This window comes from Loxodonta africana, chromosome 3 (assembly GCF_030014295.1).
Source record: "Loxodonta africana isolate mLoxAfr1 chromosome 3, mLoxAfr1.hap2, whole genome shotgun sequence".
NCBI classification, from domain to species: domain Eukaryota; kingdom Metazoa; phylum Chordata; class Mammalia; order Proboscidea; family Elephantidae; genus Loxodonta; species Loxodonta africana.
Window position 1 is genome coordinate 201,759,014 of NC_087344.1, and position 22,730 is coordinate 201,781,743.

General features: G+C 45.7%; 1 protein-coding gene across 1 annotated transcript in view; it reads right to left on the reverse strand.

The window, feature by feature from the left end:
* Positions 1–5,599: 5,599 nt before the first annotated feature.
* LMX1A (LIM homeobox transcription factor 1 alpha) overlaps positions 5,600–22,730 on the reverse strand; it is a 246,492-nt gene continuing 229,361 nt past the window's right edge. Inside the window, exons 4-8 of the mRNA XM_003415212.3 lie at positions 17,375–17,547; positions 13,545–13,622; positions 11,834–11,903; positions 8,184–8,354; positions 5,600–5,760 (exon numbers count right to left, since the gene is read on the reverse strand). Of these exons, the coding sequence (XP_003415260.1) occupies positions 5,600–5,760; positions 8,184–8,354; positions 11,834–11,903; positions 13,545–13,622; positions 17,375–17,547 (653 nt within the window). The remainder of the gene's footprint in view (positions 5,761–8,183; positions 8,355–11,833; positions 11,904–13,544; positions 13,623–17,374; positions 17,548–22,730) is intronic.

Genomic DNA, 22,730 nt, shown 5'->3' on the forward strand with positions numbered 1-22,730 from the left:
AGACCTTCTTTTGATCTCCAAAGACCGCTCTCTTCATGTCATTGAACAAAATGTTGCACATATCAACAGAGATCCAGGAAAACAGTATGTTAATTTGGTTCTGGATCAGTTGTAAATCTTGTTGGTATAATTTTATTCTAGTTAAATTGTGTTATTGCAGCCCATTTTGGATTGAATTAGTACATTTGTATTTGTGTGTGTGTATGTGTGTGAGAGAGACAGACAATTTGATTTCACTGGCAGTTCAAATTAATTTTGACCTTGGGTTTGGAATTCACAGATTAACTTCACTTTTTTTTCCTATTTTTGATTTATGTTAGGTCAACTCAAATTTCTCCCAGGCAGACAAGCGTCAGCTGATGAGTCCAGGGGTCTCCACTTTGATCCCAGCCCTCACACTGTCCTCTCTGAGGCAGGCCATGAAAAAAAAGGTAAAAAGGTGTCTGGAAAAATCTCCTATAACCTGGCTGTTTCTCCTTGGGGGTCAGACTTCTTAATGTTTCTTTATTGGAATTTTATCTGCATACCTTAAAAGCAATAACAACATCCAAACAAAGCACTCCTTGACAATTCTGACTCAGGCTGTGTAAGACCTACATTAAGATGTGCAGTGGTGGTGAGAAGCCTTCCTATCTCAGTTCAACCAGGGTGCATTCTTCTTTTTCTTTAAATATGGAGACTCCCACAGACCTTCAGAATATTTCACCAATGACAAAACCACGGCACAAGGTGCTGCAGCTAACATACATCGGGCACTTTCCATGTGCCAGACACAGGGTTAAGCATTCTGCATGTTTTATCTCCTATGTCCTTATAACCCCTCTGAGGTAGCTACAAGCTCTGTAAGTGAGGAATCAGAGGATCATCTGGTAAGTGGAGGAGCTGGGATTTGAATCTGGACATGCTCACTCCAGGGCTATGCTGCAGGCAACTTTGCCATCTAGCAAGCACTCAATGAAGCAGTTGCTGAATAAAGGTAGGAACAAAGGAGATGACGGAAGGATGCATGGATGGATAGATGGTGGATGGATGGATGGGCGGACGGATGGATGGTTGGATGGATGAAAGGGTGGGTGGATGGATGGATGGGTGGGTGGATGGATGGTTGGATGGGTGGGTGGATGGATGGATGGGTGGGTGGATGGGTGGTTGGTTAGTTTCATTCTTGCCTTCCAGGGAGAAATCCTTTTAAACCTAAAAGGAACCCTAATAGCACTCTAGTAAACCAAGCAGTGTGAGGGTGCTATTACCATGCCTGGAACATAGTAGTTTCTCAACATTGTTTGAAATGAAATGTTGCATGAATAGGAGAAAGGAAAGGAGAGGATTATCTACTTTGAGTACTTTCTCCTGTACAGTTAAAGTACTCTTCCACTGGTGGAGATGTGGAAGATGACACATCTTTGGCTTCAATGTTTATCAACAAACCTCTCTGGTACCTATACAAAATTAAATAAGATAAAGCAGAGAAGCACAGCTGATTCCTCTTGGTGACTTTTGCATTATCTTCAGCAGGGCTGGGTGAGCTAGATTTTGGGCAGAGGGATGGGAGACTCCAGCACGGGAAATATGGGTGAAGAGCAAGAAGGAGATGGCCAGTGGGAGAGGAGGGTCTAGAGTAGGGTGACCAGGACCCCTGGGAGAATCTGCTGGAGGATGGAAATACATGTTCAGTGGTTTGGTAAATATATAATGTGATAAAGGCAAGAATGGGTCAAGAGAAGAAGAGAGAGGATGAGTGCGTATGTGGTTGGATCTGGGTGAAGAACAAAGATGGAGGAACAATAAATCAACAAGTATTTATGCATGCCTACTCATACCTACCACTATGCTCGGCAAGAAAAAAAAAGGAGAGCCTGCCCCACCGAATTCAGGACAGAATGTTATCTCTTACGGACATATAGGATGAGTGAGTACAAGGAAAGCAAGAGTCAACATCCAAGTGGGTGTTGCCCAATGAGGGATGCCCAGCCACTTTATCATGGGCTACAACTATTCTCAGAGTCCTTGGGGTCAACTCTGAAATGTACAGATCCTGAAGGAATTTTAGATATGCAGGTTGAGTGGAAGAACTAAAAACAGAGATGGAAGAATTTGTCTGATCCATCCATCCACCCGTCCGTCCATCCATCCATCCAAAAACATTTATTGTCTTCTATAAATGAGGTGCTAAGCTAGGTGCTGTGCATTTCTGTCCTTTTCCTCTGAGAGCAGAAATAGCAAAGAGTCTCTTCTCTCAAGAAGTTTGCTGTCTAGCAGGAGAAATGGACAAGAAAACAGACATTATAATGCTGTGTGATAAGGGCTATGAGAGAGACAGCACAGGCTGCTACAGGAATCTTTTGGAGAAGCACCCTGGCAGAAGCTGCCAACAGCTCAGCAAAATCCACGCTCTCTTCTCCTTTTCAAGGCATACAGCTAGACCACATTCCAAGCCTTCTTACAGGTCCGAGTTCCCATGTGAGTGAATTCTAGCCAAAAGACAGTGGTGAAAGAGACATGAGCCATTTCCAGGCCTAGCCCATAAAACCACCCTCTTGCATTCTTCCTTTCTCTTTTCCCCTTCCAGTTGGCCAGGATGGAGCCTACCAACCCCCAGTGAAAGCTTGTAGCCATGAGCTGAAAATGGAAGAGCCTTTATTACGCACCAAGAGAGGTGCTCTTCTAACCTGAGCTCCCTCGCAGGTCTTTTATGTGAGCAAAAATATAAATTTTTATTGTGTTTGAGCTATTACATAATTTTTGGCTTTATTTGTTACAGCAGATAGCACTAGGCCAATTACTATAATACAGGCAGCTAAAAAAAAAAAAAAAAAATTTTTTTTTTTAACCCAGCTTTGCCGGCTTCTCTGTGAAGTCAAAGTCCATGCTGAATTCTGAAGGATTAAGCAGCTTTGAAATAGGCAAACATGAGGAGGAAAGGTCTCGTGCACAAGGTCCTTCCAGAAGCTGGAGACCAGCACCAGGGCCAGCCCATTGGAGGCCAGCTAGAGATATGGGCTTCCTTGGTGGCTCCTCCTGCCAGCCTGACCTAACTCTCATTTCTCTCCTTCTAAGCCCTTAGCAAGAGGTAGACTCAACTTGTAACATGGGGTGCATGAGCCTGAAGTAGAGTAACAAGCCCTGAAGAATTGCAAGTGGATGGGAAGAGATACAAAAAAAAAAAAAAAAAAAAAAGTGCCACCATTGTTTTACATTCGTATGTTCCCTGACTACAGAGCCCTAACAATTGCCCACCCATAGATTACATTTAAAATTGTTGACAACTTTGGGGGGTCCTACCAGGGGAGCCACCGCCTGCTGCTCTGTTCCTCCACCCTGGCTAGGCTTCTGCCTTCAAGCCTGCATGAGAAATTCTTCTGCTGCGTGACTCTGATTTCCAAGCTGATGTTCAACCACTACGTCTTGCAAACTACTCCACCACGGTGGGCTTCGTGTTCCCTGCGCCTCCCTTGTGCTGGACCTTTGTAAATGCTGGGCTCTACTCTTGGAGTCCATCTTGGCAGGAGGGTGAAGACCACTTTGTCCTTATGTTCTGCTGTAGACATTCTTCCCATTCATTTAAGCTTCGCTGTAAGCTCATCCTCATGGCCCTGTTAACCAAACACCCGCAGTCCCTGGTTCCCTGCCCACCAGCCCGCCCCCGAATAAACAACAGCTCATTTGGAAGAGGATTTTAATTTCATCTTGGTATGCCATTGAGGAGTGGAACAAGGATCTCTATTCGCTTTCACTCACATAGTATCTGCTACATTCTCCAACTGATCTTTACCACAGAAACCTGAGGAGTGAGACAGCATCGGCACGATTTTCACTACCAGACTGGCGTGGGTTTCATGGTGGTTTCTATAAATTATAAACAAGAGCACACAAATCCACACAATGTAGACTTCACCATCAGAGGACAAGATCCCTCAGGCCTTGCAAAGCATGAGGGGGAAGTGTCGCCATGTCCAAGTCTCCCATGATGTCCCAGGAGGAGGCCAAGCCCATCATGGCCCTTCTCAGAGGAGGGGCCCAAGCTGACCCTCTGTGTTCCCCACTTCCACATTCAGACTTTCCAGTGGGTTTCCTAGCACAGAAGTATCCCATTTAGCACCACATTTGGGGAACAGGGTATGGAACTGTCCCTGTGAACAATGGCTGTTGGGACTTCCGTGCGCAGGGTCAGGAAAATGAGCTGGAAGGAAGAGCCCTGGATTCCCACCTGGACCACCTCTCCCTCCATGAGCTCCACAAGCCTGTTGAGAACAAACCCTCTACAGTAGGGGTCAACAGACATTTCCTGTTAAAAGGCAGAGAGTAAATATTTTAGACTTTGCTCTGGTATACAGCCTCTGTGACATATTCTTGTTTTTTTTCCTTAACAATCCTTACAAAAACAGGCCTGTACAGTGTAGTTTGCTGACCACCGCTCTAGAACACCACAGTTCCCTCCTCCGCCCCCTCAGCCTTAGCCTTTTCACCACCTAAGGACTCCGACACCCATCTGAGCTGCTCTGCCCTGGTACTTCTGCCACACAGGCTTAGCAGAAGGGACTATGGCAGGCCACGCTGCCCTCAGAGTGAAGGAGCCCTCCTACTCTGCAGCCCCAGCTCCTTTGCCAAGTGATTGGTTTAGTTGGATTTTGACCAAATATTAGGTATTGTTCTCCCCCTGCTCATCTATCCTGGGGGTGCATGAAGCCTTGGCGCTGCCCAGTGAGGTAGGTACATGCTATTAGCCTCATCCTGTACCCAAAGACGTTGGAGCTCAAGAGCACTGCCCAACAACCAGAATTTAAGAGAAAGCCCAGGAGTATGGGCTTTGAATTTCCTGCAAACATGATTAGGGACTCTTCTATCCCACCCACGCCCAGTGATTCAACCCCCAGAGAGCAAGAACCCACAAGAGAACAGTGTCAGCCACAGAGTTTCTTCCCAGACCTCAGTCACACTGTCTGAACACAGAATGAACTAACGCACTCAACGCCATGGGGCTAGATGGGGCAGCCCTCTCTACCCTGCCAACAAGTCTCTCCAAACTAAAAATAAAGTTTATAAAAGTAAATTATCTCATTTTATAACTTAAGTGCATCAAGCATTTCCTTAAATATAGTTCACACTGAAAATAAAGTTACTTTTGCTGTACAGTTGATGTCTGTTATAATTAGGAATAAACTTTGAGGATAAAGTATGAAAGGTTACACACACACATCTATCTTTCCGTCTGTCTGTCTGTCTGTTTATGGGTGTATAGATGGATAGACGTATGCACCTCTTGACAAGAGCTTCCCCAAAATGGCGGGAAGTTGTTAGGCGTCTCTAGGCATCTAGTTTGCATGAGAATGTCTATATTAAAGGTCCCTGTCCTTAAGGATAAACACATCTTCAAATCTAACACTAAGACTCTTATTAGAAACATTAAGCTAAGCAATCCATAATGTATTCAGTCTTTGGAAATGCCGAGCTACACCATATCATTATACAACAGCATCCCCGACAAAACACCCACCCCAACCCACCTCTTCCCTGGCCACCCCATTCTACAGCCAGCCAACCCCTCACATAATAGGGTTGTTCCTTTTGGGAGCCTAGCCACAGAACTCGAGGGGAAGACTCAAGAGGTGAAGTAAGAATTCTGCATGGAATACAGGTGGTCAATGGGGTTTCCCACTCTGGACTGCAGGGGCCCGGCTTCTGAGGTTGCTAGGAAACAGTCACCCAGGTTACTGAGGGAGGTGTCATCACTATCCAGGTCATGGAAAAGGGGCTCAGCACCTGAAACAGAGATGAAATATTGGCATGAGTTTCTGGAGGAGTGACTCACTGCAGTGCTAGGAAATTCAACTGCACTCACCGAGTATTGCCTGAACGTATCCCCCAAGTGAAGCTTACTGCTGGGTGCTGGAGAAGAAGGGAGAAAGGGGGGTGGGGGGGAGTCTGTGCAGAAAAGTTTCAGTAACCGGTTGCTGTTGTGCATCAGAATACAGCTGTGCTCCACAGGGTTTTCAATGGCTGATTTTTTTTTATTCCTGAAATAGATAGCCACGCCTTTCTTCCAAAGTGCCCCTAGGTGGATCAAACTTTCAACCTTTTGGTTGGCAGCTGAGTGTGCTAACCAGCACAGGAAGTAGGAAGGAACAAAATCCCTGTCCTTCTTTCAGGGGCCTGTGTCTAACCAAAACCCACTGCCGTTGAGTTGATTCCGACTCACAGCAACTCTATAGGGTTTCCAAGGCTATAAACCTTTACAGAAGTGGACTGCCACATCTTTCTCCTGCGGAGCTGCTGGTGGTTTTGAACTGCCGACCTTTCTGTTAGCAGTCAACTGCTTTACCCACTGGACCACCAGGGCTCCCCTCCCTGTGTCTAAAGTGCAACTGAAAACGATATAAACCAGGATATGACAAAGTGCTTAAGTGCGCTATAAGCAAACGTCAGGATGACTAAACAAAGGGTGTGGCAAGTGGGCAGGAAATATTGCCAGAGGCTGGAGAAACAGGGCAGGGCTCCTAGAGGACTTGGGCTTCCAAAATGCTTCCTGAAGGAGGGACGGTAAGGAAACAAGCCTCAGTTCTGCAGTGAAGGGTAATGCAACCTCTCTTGATAACATCTGTCCTTTCAAACAACAAGGGCATCCTGAGTGCCTGCTGTATCTCCAAATTTTTACTCCAAAGGAAAGGAAGGTCAGGTGCCTAATTGTAAGTCATTCGCACTTGTGGGAGAGAAGGCAGCAGGGTGAACTGTGGAACGGCTGAGGGACCACTGCGACTTTAGCAGACTCAGCAGGTTTTTACCTCCACTTCAAGTAAATTGAGGGAGAAAGATGTGGCAGTCTGCTTCTGTAAAGACTTACAGCCTTGGGAACCCTATGGGGTAGTCCTGTTTCGTCCTACAAGGTCACTGTGAGTCTGAATTGACTCCACAGCAGTGGGTGGTGGTGTGTTGAAGTAAACGGGAGAGATGAAAACTGGAGTTTATAAAACATACCATCTGGCTTCGATTATTGATTTGACTAAAGGACTCATCACAGGTGTCCTTAATGTAACAAGACCCCTGGGATTCTGAAAACTTAAAAATTTACAACAACAAAAAAAATCCCTTTGCCTGTTTTCCCACAGCTGTGGAGTGAAGGATGGTGCCGATGTGACATGTATTGTCTAAGGAGGCAGACAGGATGGAAGTCACCAAGCACGCACGCGTCTACGTTTGTGTGCACGCATGAGGTTGGTCAGGGAAGGCCCTGCAAAGGGTCAGATCTCAATAAATGTTTGCTGAACGTATGCCATGGGAAGTGGCAATATACAGTTTTTTTTGTTTTTTTTTTTAATGAAGGATGTTGTTTGACAAAACCTGGGAGCTGAGGTGTATGTCTCAAATGCTAAAGTTTTGAACGCTTGCTGAATAAAACTTTATTCAGGGTTCATCACCATTACAGAGTATATTCCAGTGTATTACACAGGCCACTGACTTTCTCTGTATAAAAATGCAGTGGCATCTATTTGCCCCTGAGGCTGAACTTGAGCCCTCCACTTCAGAGCTCACCCCACCCCAGCAGGCCCCCCACAAGGTCCACCTGTTGCCCATTAGCTTCAGCAGCAAGCTGGGCAAGTGGGGGAGGCTTAGCTCGGTACACACCCAGCATTTAAACCAAGCCCAGTTAGGATGTAGGGAGGAGACACCTTTTACTTGAAAAGGCCAGTTTTTGTGTCATGAATTACACCTGCTAGTATCTCTTTTTTTTTTTTTTTTAGTATCTCTAGTAGAAAAACCCAAACAGAAATTTTGTTTGTGTACTTTCAAGTATTCTCTTTCTTTAGGTAAAGGTTTGCTGAATCAAGGCCTTCTGCCCATATCAGCATTAATGTTGCTTGCAAACATTTAAGTATGGGATTCCAGCATAGAACGCAAGATTTGTGAAATCTGATTTTTAATTTCAATTATTAAACCAAATTAAATTTCAATTCTTAAACTCACAAGCTTTGAAACCGAGATGCAATGAGACCGTCAGGAACGAACATGCACGTGGGTCTTTCTCCTGCAGCCACTGGGTAGGTTATCCCAGCACTACTCTATGAGACACTGGTTCTGCTTTGGGGCTTCAGTGAGCACCAAGGAACGGTGTTATGGGTCTAGGAGGGAACCAGAAACCTACTCAAGCAAGTTGTGGGAGGTCCCTGTGGGGCTTGAGGCCCTCTTACCATAGGGGTGCATGTGGTCTCCAGGCATCTGGGGTGGGGTAAGCCCCTGTCGGAAGGGATCCGAGCTGTAGACACTCTGCTCGATGGCCAGGAGCTGCTGAGGGGTGGGCAGAGACGTGTAGGGGTTCATGATCCCTTCCATCCCAGTGCTCCCACCACCATTTGTCTGAGCTGTGGGACAAAGAAGAAGGTGGGTCATTCTCAACATGCAGCCCAGTGTCCCAGACTGGGAGACAGGGCCACAAAGCATCCTCCAGCCTTCGCATCCCCCAACACCCAGCATTCCTTCCCAGCAGTGGCCTTTGTTCTGCTCCATAGAAGGAGGAGTAAGAGAGGCCGGTCAGGGCAGGGCAGGGAGCCCTGGACTTGGAGCAGATGTGCTGGGTCTGAGAGCTCCACCATATAAAAAACCTCTTCATATGGCTGCTACTTAAGTGTCCTCAGTCTATGGCAGGTGGCTTCCCTCAAGCTGAGTGACCCAAGAGGGCCCAAAGCAGAAGCCACACAGTCTTTGATGACCCCAGAAGTCACACCCCAAGTCAGCCCTAATTAGTATGGGAGGGGACTACAGAAGAGTGTGAATACCAGCTGGGAGAATCATCGAGGACCATCTTGGAAGGTGGCTACCACACAGGCTGTGTGACACTGGCCAGACAATCCTACTTCCCTGGGTCTTGGTGTTCTCATGTATAAAATGGAAGGAAATGAGGTGAAGTGAGTGGCTTCCAGCCTCTGCCCTACTGCAGGCCATCAGGGATCACTTTGGAGGGTAGGGATGGGGGGAGGGGGTTGAACTCTGAGATCTTCCTTGAAATATAGCACTTGAACAAAAAATCCTGATGCCATGCTCTGGTTTGGCAGCCACTGGAATACAAGAATCTAAAGCTCCTTCCAGTGGTAACCCACTAGAAGCCCATTGACCAAGCGGGAATCACCATACTGGCTCAGCTGAAGTCATGGAGCTGATGTGAATATTACATGAGCTTCTGTGTATGTGACTTTGTCACTACCATGTGATACACTCGTATACAGAACTTCATGAGAAAAGGAGGATTCAGTTCCTGCCTCCACATCCTGCTGTGGTTTTCTGAGCATGGTTCCATCAACTCTCAGAGACTCCATTTCCTCAATCTATTAAGATGGAAGCAACTTTGTCCCACCAGTCTCAGCTTTCTGAAGTCTATCCTAGGAGCTGCCCTTAGAATTCTTTAACAAAAGTCCCAAGCACTAAGTTTGTGTTCTCATAATGCCTTAAGGCATCCTTTTCCCTTTGATCTTGCTCAGTTCTATGGAGTCAACTTACATGGCTCTTACTAAAGGCCTCTCCTATCTGTGACCCTCTCTGAACTTCACAGGGGCCCTAGAAGATAGGGCTATCAGACATATTAACCCATTCTAGGGATGTGTAGGGAATTGTTGGTTCAGTGGTTAAATTCTTGCCTTCCATGAGGGAGACCCAGATTCCTGACCAACACACCTCATGCATAGCTACCACCTGTCTCTCAGTGGAGGCCTGTGCGTTGCTATGATGCTGAACAGATTTCAGTGGAGCTTCCAGGCTAAGACAGACTAGGAAGAAAGGCCTGGTGTTCTACTTCAAAAATCAGACAATGAAAACCCTATAGATCACAATGGTCCAATTTGCAACTGATCATGGGGATGGCCTAGGACCCGGCAGTGTTTTGTCTATTGTGCGTGGGGTTCCCATGAGTTGGGGTCAAATCGACGGCAGCTAACAACAACAAAGTGATGTGTAGCCTAAGAAACCAGGAGATGAAAGTCTAGTTCCAGGTCAAACAACATTGGGGGTGGAGCTAAGGGCAGAGTTCAGATGTCCTGACCAGCTTGGAAACCCTGGTGGCGTAGTGGTTAACAGCTACCATTGCTAACCAAAAGGTCGGCAGTTTGAATCCACCAGGCGCTCCCTGGAAACCCTGTGAGGCAGTTCTACTCTGTCCCGTAGGGTCACTATGAGTTGGAATCGACTCGATGGTAATGGGTTTGGTTTTTTTTGACCAGCTTGCTGTTCTGCCCTTCCCCGGCTCCCATGCCTTGTTTCATTTCTTCTCTCCTTTGGCATCTATCTTGTCATTAAGACATGTTTAGCCTAGAAAGTAAGAAACCAAGGGAACGCCTGGTTGGAGGAGGTAGTAAGTCAAATTTAGAGCCTAGCCCAGGTGTCAAGCAGAAGGGAGGCTCCATGCAAGGACAAGGGGCTTGGTTGAAGGGATCGAAAACCAACGTAATATTCTACGCCTTCTTACTCAAATTGTGGTCCACAGATCAGCACCCACCTGGGATCTTCTTAAAAATGGAGAGTCTCAGGTCCCTCCCAGACCTTCTGAATCAGAATCTGTACTTGACCAAGATCCTAGGTGATTTGTGTGTACATTATAGTGTGAGAACACTGCTCTCAGGTACAGAGAGACCATTTAGGAAATTCTGGAAGGATGAACTGGGGGCATGGCCCTTTAAGACATTGTTCTGATATAGTGATTTTTCTCTTTCAATGTCCTTGAAGATTCCTAGAATCTGTCTGTCTTCAACTCCTCCCCTGAAACTCACACCATCCTTATATATATAAAAAAATTAAATAATAATAATAAAAAAAAACTAAGGGTAGGTGGTATGTAGGGATGAGGGGAGGCAGCATGTTTAGTGGGATTTACAGTCAGAGAGATGGGCTCTAGTCCTAGCTCCAACTCTTACCCATCTAGGACACATTCAGTCTTGCAGAGGCTTTGTTTGCTCCTCCGTGAAATGGGATAGTAATGATTTTTCTGCTCACCTCAGCGGGTGGTTGTCGTAAGAGTCAAATCAGCGTAAGTGAGAGAACTTTGTGAACTATACAGTGCTTTGCAAAGAAGGGAATTATTATTTTACTATCATTACTTTTACTATTTTTCATTATTTTGGAAATGGGTGAATCACAGCAATGTCTTGTATTTAATTGATTGTTGTTAGCTGCCATCAAGTTGGCTCCTGACTCATGCCAACCCCATGTACAACTGAAGAAAATGCTGCTGCCTTGTCCAGTCCTGCCATCCCCATGACCCACTGAGAATCAGACCATCGTGATTAAAAAAAAAAAAAAAATTTTTTTTTTCACTGGCTGATTTCAGGGAATAGATCGTCAGGCCTCTCTTCCCAGCCCATCTGAGTCTGGAAGCTCCATTAAAGCCTGTTCAGCATGACAGCAACACACAGGCTCCACAGACAGACAGGTGGTGACTGCCCTGGTCTCCCACATGGAAGGTGAGAATTCTACCACGGAAACACCAGTGTTCACATATTTAACTGATCAGCCCAGAAATAAGGGGAGTGAGCAGGATGAGCATGTGCGAGTGTCTTTGGCTCTGTGCACAGTCCTGGCTCCCCAGACACTGGGTGAGGACCAGGGCAATGAGGCTTTGGATACGCTCACTGCTAGCTCCACGGAGCAGTTCTAGGCCTGCAGCTCAGGCACCCTCCGCCTCTCACAATTCCTCATGGCTCAGTCCCCACATTAGGGCTCCATCTTCTAAGAGGGTATGGACTGGGCTTTCCTGAGGCCAGAAATTTCATTTAAAAAGCTGGGGAGCACCTGGAGGCCCTTGGTAGGAGAGGCCTGGACTCCAACAAGGGCCTGCTGGGAGGAGCCGCCAGTTTACCTGAACTCAGCCTCTGGGTGTTCTGCTGATCCTGCTGCTGTTGCTGCTGCCGCCTGGCCAACTTCTTCATCTGGTGAGGAGAAAACCACACGATGAGAAGCCAGGCAACCTGCAGCAGATTCCTGAGGTAGTGATGGCCTTCATGTGAGAGAGCTTGGTTGCAGAGCAGAGGGGCCATTTCCCTAGTATTTATTCAGTAAAGGTGCCAGGCTTGAGGAACAAAACCTCCAAGTAGCTGCATCCCAGCTGAGGGGCTTTTCTGCTTGCTGCAATGGTCAGAGAGCTGGCAGAGAAGCAAGGGTGCAGCTTGTCTTAGCAGGAACAGGGATCTCCTCTCAGCAAATCAGACTTGCGACTATGTTGTGACTATCCCACAAAAGGTAGTAAGTGTGTGAGCTGTGGCATCAGGGAGTAAGTATCCAGGGCCAGCCCTGCCTGATGTGGAGCAGGGGCTGCTGACAGGGTGTGGTTTGGGTGGTGCCAAGAGGCTCATGCTCCCCCAAACACCCATCACCGGCTGGGCCCTCATGTTCTAAAGTTCAACCATGAGAGTCATACCTCCAGGTAAGGGGCCTGTCTCCCAAAGCACCGTGTTAACACAGACACTTCCTGGGAGAAGGAACATTTTAACCCAATGATTCTCAAACTGTGTTCTGTGGAACACTAGGGTTCCACCAGATGTTAATATATACCCTGGGTATGTGTGTGTGCTTGTGTGTGTGTAGGAAACACGATGTTTAAAAAATATTAAACCAGTGCCTTTACTGCAGGATTTCTCAGAGCTTTTCAATATGCTCTGTGCTTTCTGAATCCATATGCTACCGGGCCTCGCAAACTTCTTTAATCATAGAGTCCTTTTCTGATGGGACATCTACCAACAGCCCTCTTCTAAGGAATTCATTTATGGAAATACTGCCTTAACCATTAGCAATCATGAACAAATAATGAGATATTCATTTACCACCTATTTTTTTTTTTTAATGGACCCCAGTGGTGCAGTAGTTAAAAGCTCAGCTGCTAACCAAAAGGTCTGCAGCTCAAATCCACCAGCCACTCCTTGGAAACCCTATGGGGCAGTTCTACTTTATCCTACAAGGTTGCTAGGAGTCAAAATCGACCTGAGGCTTTTTTTTTTTTTTTTTTAAGGTCAGGGTGCTAGAAATATGGACTCTAAGACACATGAATTTTAGGCATAGATGAGGAAAAGGTCTAGAAGAAAGATCGTGGCAGGGAAATACAGACCTGGGCAGGATCCAGGTATGGGCATATTTAGTAAGGGCATGGGCACTGGGAGAGCTGAGTAAAGATATTTATTCCACCCATGTCAGGCTGGTGTCTTCACTCAGTCAGATGTGTGCTATTTGGGTTTCTGATTGAAATTTTAAAAGGATTTTGGTATCTGGGTTAAAGAAACATGAATTAAAGAACAGAGTGAGACACAGAAAGACATTTATTGGCACAACTGGCTGACTAGATTCACAGTCACAGCCACAAGCAAAATAATAGCCATTTCACTAAAACAAATGCCTAGTCTGTCCCCTTCTGCAGTGCTGCTGTGGCTGAAATGTTTGTGGATAACAGAATTTCTGAATTGAGAGAACTACTCTACCCAATGAGTTCAGGTTTGAAAACCTAGAGGCCGGGGCAAATGTCCTACTGCTATTATTTCAGGAAACCAGCCACCTAGAGACAGACAAAAGAAGCAGGTTACCTTAGCTCTCTGATTCTGGAACCACACCTGAACGACACGGACGCTCAGCCCTGTCTCTGCAGCCAGGGTCTCTCTCACCTTGAAAAAACAGAACATTAGAAATAGAGAAACATTACAATCCCTGAGAAAGAGGCTTGGAACATTTCCCACACAGCGCATGAGGAGGCCAGCAGGCCATATTTTACAGAGGAACTGGTATAAACCAAAACATAAGAACTTCATTTCCCTTCAGGTGGAGACAGGGTCCTTCGTCGGGTCAACAAAGAAAGGAAAAATCATTCATTCAGATGTGCGTTCCCAGGAGGCATTTCTGGGTTTCTCTTATGCTAGAAATTAGACCTTCATGTGCTGTTAAGTCATTAGCAAAGTCTATTGTGCCTTTGCTATAACCCGTGCATATCATTAACATACTTAAGAAAAACAGGGTAAAATTCACTTTGCAAAACCAAATGGCTCTCTCTTGCTCTCCTCTCTCATCTAGATCCATTGTCCTAATTTTTTTGTTTTGTCCATCGTAGCTTGAAGGGATGGTGAATGTTTAATGAATAGCATATTCCCTGTTATCCTAAGTGAGCCCTGCCCAAAGAGGGGAAAGTGGGAGCCAGCTGGACTCCGACAGAGCAAGGCAAGCAGCTCTGGCGCAGGAAAATGCACCAGGTTGTGCAGAGACAGGCTCATCAGGATCCAGGTAATAAGGTTGTCGTTGTTAGTTATCATCGAGTTGATTCTGACTCATGGTGACCCCATGTATGCAGAGCAGAGCTGCTCCATAGGGTTTTCAAGGCCTTTTGGAAGCAGATTGTCAGGCCTGTCTTCTGAGGTGCCTCTGGGTGGGTTTGAACAGCCGACTTTTTGGCCAGTAGTTGAGCGCTCAACCGTTTGCGCCACCCAGAAAATAGAGAATAAAGAGATGTGTTTAAAATCTGCCCTCCACACAGGCAGGCGGTGAAGTGGCTGGCAAGGTGGCGAGATGGGAAGGGGCAAGAAGCACAGGCTTCGCAAGAATGGGCCTGAGAGATGCTGTCACCTCTTGGTTGCTGTCATAGATTGAATTATGTCCCCCCCAAAAATGTGTGTATCAGTTTAGCTGGGCCATGATTCCCCGTACTGTGTGATTTTCCTATGTTGTAAATCTTGCCTCTATGATATTTTTTTTTTTGTTTTTTTTTTTAAGGGAAGATGGGCAGCAGTTGTGTTAGTGAGGCAGGACTCAGCCTACAAGACTGGACTGTGTCTTAAGACAATCTCTTGATATATAAAGAAGCAACCAGAGAGACGGGGGACCTCATACCACCAAGAAAGCAGTGTCAGGGACGGAGCATGTCCTTTAGACCTGGGGTTCCTGCGCAGAGAAGCTCCTAGTCCAAGGGAAGATTGACACCTTCCTCCAGAGCCGACAGAGACAGAAAGCCTTCCCCTGGAGTTGATGCCCTGAATTTGGACTTTTAGCCTACTTTACTGTGAGAAAATAAACTTCTCTTTGTTAAAGCCATCCACTTGTGGTATTTCTGTTATAGCAGCACTAGATGACTAAGACAGTTGGATTCTGGGAAGGAGCTCGGATTAAAGGAGGTACCTGAAGAAATTCGTGATTAGAGCATTCCCGAAGCCTTGAGAAGTGCTTTTCCTTGATGGTGCCATTTGGGCTGAGGCTTAGGAGAAGTGGAATGATTAGACTCCATTTTTAAAGCACATCCATCTTCTAAGCCAAATAAAATAGCTGTCTGCACAGGGGTCCAACTCCACCTGTTGAAACCCTCCCCGTTCTTCAGAGGTCCAGCACAAAAGCCACCTGTTCCACAAAACCTCTCCTGAATCTCCCCACAGAAGTGACCTTTCCATTCCCTCGGCTCCCACGGCTCCTGGCTGGCCCCTTTATTACAGTTCTTGGCGCTTTCTCCCCAGTGTTCCAGCTATCTGTGCACACATCTCCTTTGTGCTGGTGGCCTGGAAGCTACGCAGGGGCAAGCACTGGGTACAGGGCAGACTCAGGCTGGGAGTTCAGTATATGCACCGTTGATAAGTGCAAATTTGCTTTGAGTGCATTTCTCTTTTTCCTGGAGTCCCTGGGTGGTGCAAATGGTTAACACACTCAGCTGCTAACTGAAAGGTGGAAGTTCAAGTCCACTCAGAGGCATCTTGTGTAAAAAAGCCTGGTGATATACTTCCAAAAAATCAGCCATTGAAAACCCTATGGAGCACAGTTCTATTCTGACACACATGGGGTCACCATGAATCTGAATCAACTCAATGGCAACTGGTTTCACTTTCTCCCAGTAGCTCCTTGGAGCCTAAATGCAACAAGGACAGGGGCAGGAAGAGCCCTGAAGTTGAATCTTTCTGAAGGTCAGATTTTGTGGTGGGCCATATTACTGTTCAGCATCCATCCACCCTCTCTCCCCTGCTCCATGGGAGCATGTACTTCTCCGCAGCACCCACACTGGGCTTGGCCATAGGAGGTACTTGGATCAGTGAAATGTGAAAGGATATGACATATGTGACATCCAGGTGGAGGCTTTCAATGGGCCTGCCCGGTCTGACCTGGCCTCCTGCCCTCTGCCACCCTCAGAAGAATGCCATACCCCTGGTAGGGCTCCTTCAAGATGATCCTTGAATGAGAGACCTGTGGAGCAGACGTGAACCTGAGCCCAGCTAAGCCACAGTCCACCCACAGCCCAGGAGCAAGAAATAAATGTTTGCTGGGAGCTACTAAGATTTTGGGCTGTTCGTTACCACAGCAAAAGTTGACTAATAGAAACAGGGATGAAGGAAAAACAATGCTAACATTTTTTAAATAATGTATTTCTTCTATGAGTTTCAGTAAAGAATGCTTTCTTTGCTTTGTTTCAGTTGTGTAGAAGGCAGTACCCAGCATATGACAGTCAGTAAAGGGGCAGATACCGGTGGTGCAATGGTTAAGCACTAAGCTGCTAACTGAGAGGCTGGTGGTTTGAACCTACTCAGAGGCTCTGCAGGAGAAAGACCTGGAAATCTGCTTCCATAAAGGTTTCAGCCTAGAAAACCCCATGAGGCAGTTCTGCTCTGTTGCATGGAGTTGCTATAAGTCAAAAATTGACTCACAGCACCCAACAACACTCAACAGAGAGGCACTGCTTGTTGTAACAGAGACTGTAACTGTCCCCAAGATACAGGCTTGCCTTCTTCCTACCAGTATTTGAATCCCCATGTTTTAGCAGGGCACACGGTCACCCACTGGCCCTGGGAAGAGACTCACTTCCCAGCCTCCCTTGTAGAAGGTGTGGCCATGTGACTAAATCTTGGCCAGTGCCTATGAGTGAAGGTGGTGCAAGCAACTACTGGGTCAGCTTGGCCTCCACCTCCTTTTCCTCTACCCCGGTGGCTGGAAAAGTAATCTCAACCAGAGCAGCCCCTTGGAGCTGAGCGATGTATAACGGAGCTACCTACCAGTCTCAGAATGCTCACCTCTGACCTATGACAGAAGAAAGAAAGAAACTCTTATCTCATTAGGCCACTGTGTTTTCAGACTGTTACAGCATCTTGGTCTATGCCTCACTGGTACCTATCCTTATTATTACTCTCACTGCTCTCCGTGAAATGAAAGGGGTGAACAACAGCCCAGGTGGAGTAGTGAGCAAACATAAAGGAAGAGGGAAATTCTACTACATCCCTGGCCCAGCCTCAGTGCTTTCTGGGGTCTCCAGCGGGACTCAGGGCCCCCTGCACAGGCTTGGTCTAACACCCTTCCTACTGCCCTGACCCCCAGGGGCCCATCTATACCCCAGGGGCATCCATAGTGCACACACAGATGTGGGGCCCAGTTACCTTTCCACCCCTCCCCTCTCCTGTACCTTCCGGCATGGCTTGGAGGACACTTCAAACGAGGCCTTGAACGCTCTCCTCTGTTGGGTTGTCAAGATGGTTCTGGGACGTTTGGGGCGCTTGTGGTCCTTACCATCCTCAGCAGCTCCCTTCCCTGCTCCGTGGGCTGACTTGCAAAGATTTTCTTCATCGTCACTTTTGCCTAAAAGCAGCAGAAAACAATGTGCTGAGTCCAGGATAGCCACTTTCTAGAGCTGTGGGATATTCCATAACCAGGCACTTGGGTCCACACTCCCAGCAAGGCTTTACATATGAGTGCAATAACTTATGTGGTATGACTTGAAACCTCAAGGAGGAGGCTAAGGAAAGTACTTCTAAAAGCCAGAGGCTTGTACCAGAGTCTACCACCACAGCTCGGGACTTTATCATGGAATGGTATGCTGGCTCCACGTGTACCGGCTGAGTAATGGTGGGCATATTACTTACCTCCCTATGACTCAAAATCAGGATATGACAGTACCTACTTCATTGGGGTTGCTGTCAGGATTAAATGAGTTAATACAAATAAGGCACTAAGAATGCTGCTTGGCACACAATGCTCAATAAGTTGGCCATTAGTATTATTTTGTAGGTATCTTTTTTCAAGACTAGGCCTAGAAATAATGAGTATCACCTGTTAGTGCTATGCTCCTTTAAAAATCACCTATATGGGACCAAACAGTCAACAATTACTTTAAAACAAAGAACAGAACATAAGGGGGCAGGGAAACAAGATTAACAGAAACGAAGCAACCAGAATGGAAATAACGAGAATGTTCATGCACTGTGAAGAATGCAACCGATGTCACTGAAAAACTTGTGTAGAAATTGTTACATGAAAACCTAAACTACTATGTAAATCTTCACCAAAAACACAATAAAATATTGTTAAAAAAAAAAAAAAAAAGACTAGACCTAGAGAAGCTGGGTGTAACTTCCTAGACACTATGTCTGAAATTCTAGCCACTGCCAGGAGGTAGAAACCATTACTGTTTAAAAGTCTACAGAAGAACAACATTAGATTACCTGCAGGTAGAGATAACCGAGAATGGTCAGATAACAGGGATAATTCATCAAAATTGCTTGTCTATAAAATAATAAATCTCTATTAAAGTAACAATAAATATGTGACAATTCAACTCTAGAAGCAGTGAGCAATACAAGGGGAGTAATTTTTAAAAGAAATAAAGCTCTGCAGTATACCCCATATTCTTTCCCAGGCTACCTCTTCCATTGCACAGACTGTATACCCCCAGAGATGCTTCTAGGGTCTGGGAAATACCTGTGTGAGGGGGACTTCTCATGTGGAGCATTAAAACCTTAGACAGCAGGGGAAGTCAGCACAACTAAATCAAAAGCTAAGAAGTTTCCTGAATACAAACAAACACTTCAAGGGACAGAGTAGCAGGGATGGGAGTCTGGGGACAATGGTTTCAGGGTACTTCTAGGTCAGTTGGTATAACAAAGTCTATTAAGAAAATGTTCTGCATCCCATTTTGGTGAGTGGCATCTGGGGTCTTAAAAGCTAGCGAGTGGCCATCTAAGATGCATCAATTGGTCCCAACCTACCTGGAGCAAAGGAGAATGAAGAATACCAAAGACACAAGGAAAATATTAGCCCAGGAGACAAAAGGGCCACAGAAACCAGAGACTCCATCAGCCTGAGACCAGAAGAACTAGATGGTGCCCGGCTACCACAAATGACTGACCTGACAGGGGACACAAAAGAGAGTCCCTTATGGAACAGGAGAAAAGTGGGGTGCAGAACTCAAATTCTAGTAAAAAGACTAGACTTAATGGTCTGACTGAGACTGGAGGGACCCTGGAAGACATGGCCCCCAGGCTCTCTGTTAGCCCAGAACTGAAACCACTCCCAAAGCCAACTCTTCAGACAAAGATTAGACTGGACTATAAGAATTAAAATGATACCCGTGAAGAGAGTGCTTCTTAGCTCAAGCTTAGACTAAATGGGCAGCTCCTGTCTGGAGGAGAGATGAGAAGGCAAAAAGGGACAGGAGCTGGATGAATGGACACGGGAAATCCGGGGTAGAAAGGAGGAGTATGCTGTCACATTATAGGGAGAGCAACTAGGGTCACATAACAATGTGTGTATAAATATTTGTATGAGAAACTGACTGGAACAGTAAACTTTCACTTAAAGCACAATTAAAAAACAAAACAAAACCTTGGGCAGCTCTATGCCCAAACTACCTAAACACAGATCTCTGGTTCCTCACCAAGGTGGGCTGTCCTATTTCCTCCAGTGAGAAACACTTGCCCCCAAGGGCTTCCCCCCGCCCAGCCACCCTGATTTCAGTCCCCTTCTGGTCAGTTTCAACAAAACCAAGCTGAGGGCACACACTGTGTCAGTCAGGCATCTGTGCTCTTCACTCCACCGTCCTCTGCAAAGGTCGTGCGTTTGTATAGGCTGTTTTAGTTTAGACTTTTATTGAGTTCTAATCTATGGGGGGTTTTCATTCTGGCCCTCTGCCAGAGCCACAAAAACTTATTTTATCTGAAAGAACAATGCCTTCTTTTCTCCACAAACAGTTAAAAATACTTTTGAACGTGAAGGAGCACTATGAGTTCCTTGAGGGCTTGACCCGTGATGTCATTGGAAAGGGACTGGATGTTAGCAGACCTAGGTTTCCATTCCAGTTCTGCCCCTTGTTACGTGTATAGGCCTATGCAAGATATGTCATCTCACTGACCCTCAGGTTCCTCTTCTGAATACTGGGGACAATAACACCCACCCAGCAAACAAGGCTAGACCGTAGGAATAATGAAGCTGTGCGTGAAACAGCTAACATAGTCCTGGCACATAGGGGGTTCTCAATACATGTTGTGAACAGGATGTCTTTTCTCTCCTCCCCACCTCCCTCAATAATAAATTTTTTTTTAAACCCCAAAGATTAAAAAGAAAAGAGATAAAGTAAGAATGCTTATGACGAGGGGTGGCCACTCTAGCACCTTCAGCTCTGAGGCTGCTCTTTTCTAGGAGCAATGCAGCAAGCTCCTCTTGGTCGTACCTTAGTGTGAAGAGGTTTTGGGATATTTCTAGAAGGAGATTTTCGAAATGGCAAGGGAAAAATAAGCTCTTAAGAACTAAAAGCCCCAGGGAAATAAGAAGAATCCACAAGAGGATAAAAGATAGGAAAAAAAGAGAGCCATGGACTGCATAGATTCGACACTGCTCGCCCTATTCATCCCACTACTTGGAGATGTCCCAGAGCCCAGGCTTTACCAAGGCCATTAACTCTTCGAAGGTGCACTCTTCAGGGTCAAAAGGATGCTCCTTTGATACCAGTGATCCCTTCGGTAACATTTCTGAGGAAGTGGGGCTGACACACAACCTCCAGTGTTGTGCAGATCTCCTGTAAGGCGGGTGGCTACAAGTGGCTAAGTCTGTTAGAAATACTGAGAAATATAAATTCTAAAATACATATATTTTAAATGCAATTATATTATCTTCAAGAACTTCATGCCTCTACCAGGTTTGTCAATAAACTGGCATTTGCAAATACTTTATGGAGTCAGTCTGATTCTTTTAGTCATTCCTTACATATCTGATGCTAATCTATATTGATAAGTAGCATAACATATCTAATGAAAATGTGAAGTCTAAAAGAATGTGACATTTCATGATAATTGTCTCATATATATTGATGTCTTTCAGGGAAACAATCTAGCATGATATCTACAAGCACGGGCTTTGGAGCCATATAAAAAAAAATTTTTTTTTTTATTTTTTATAAACTCAGGTTTAAATTCTGGTTCTGCCAGTTACTATGTGTGATTTTGAACAAATTCTTCCAGGCTCATTTTTCTCTTTGGAGAAAGTAATAATGTTGTCGGGATTGAATGAGATGATAAAGATTTCGGCACTGTCTAAAATGTGGTAGATGCTCAACAAATAATAAATAACATAAATATTATTATTATCATTTCAACACAAAAGAAGTATTCTTGGTACTGGACACATTCTTTTGGCTAATAATAATTGCATATTGATGGGTCCTGAGTTAAAGTTTTCCAATGCCAAGCATTCGTTTACCTTACAGGCATAATCCTAGCGAAAAAGGAGAGTAGGTTTTCTGGAACGTGAGCGTATGAGTGCTATGAGAAGGTACAAGGGGAGAGAATGTTGGGGTTGGTTCCACAAGGAAGGTGTAATTTGTGAAGTTTGATCAGAGCCCAGAGGCAGGATGGCTGGTGGCCTCTGGTGTCTTCCTTCTGATGTCACTTTACTAAGTCTTGTCTAGTGTGATGGTTAAGGTTGTGTGCCAACTTGTCCGGTCCATGGTTCTCAGCAGTTTGGCAGTTATGTAATGATGTAGTTATCCTCCATTTTGTGATATAGTGTCATCATCTCCATAATGTGATCTGACGTGATCAGCCAATCAGTTGTAAGGGGAATTTCCTTGGGGGTATGGCCTGCATCCAATGTATATGAATATGCTGGCATTTTCTCCCTCCAATGTCCAGTATCTCACTTTCTCTCCTGTTAGGTGCCCCTTTTACTTCCCGGCAGCACGTCATGCTCTGGACCACAGGTCTATGAACTTTCTCTATTAAAGGCTAGAAAGTAAATATTTTTGTTTTTGTAAGCCACATGATCTCTATCCCAGTTATTCAACTGTGCCATTATACAGCTCTGTCCTCTAGGGTCACTATGAGTTGGAATCGACTGGACGGCAACAGGTATTATAGAACTAAACCAGCCATGACCCACTAAAAAACCCACTGCTGTTGAGTCAATTCCGATTCATAGCGACCCTAGAGGACAGAGTAGAACTGCTCCATAAAATTTCCAAGGAGCGCCTGGTGGATTTGAACTGCCAACCTCTTGGTTAGCAGCTGTAGCACTTAACCACTACGCCACCAGGGTTTCCGGACAGTATGAGTGAGTGTCGCTATATTCTAAACATGTGGTGAAACCCATGTGAAATTGTTCACTACAGATTAGTAAGTAAACACAGTTAAGCCCATGTATTCCTTGCTTGGAAACCCTGATAGCATAGTGGTTAAGTGCCACAGCTGCTAACCAAAAAGTCAGCAGTTCAAATCCATCAGGTGCTCCTTGGAAACTCTATGGGGCAGTTGTACTCTGTCGTATAGAGTTGCTATGAGTTGGAATCAACTCAAAGGCAACAGGTTTGTGGGGTTTTTGTTTGTTTGTTTTTGTTTTTATACCTTGATTACTGGTTAATCCGCCCCTGGTTCCAATTAAACTGTGTTAACAAAAACAGGCAGCAGTCCAGATTTGGCCTGTGGGCCATAGTTTGCCGACGCCTGCTCTAGGCCTCTCCTGACCTCCTGTTCTCTGTCAGAGCTTAAAGGCCTCAT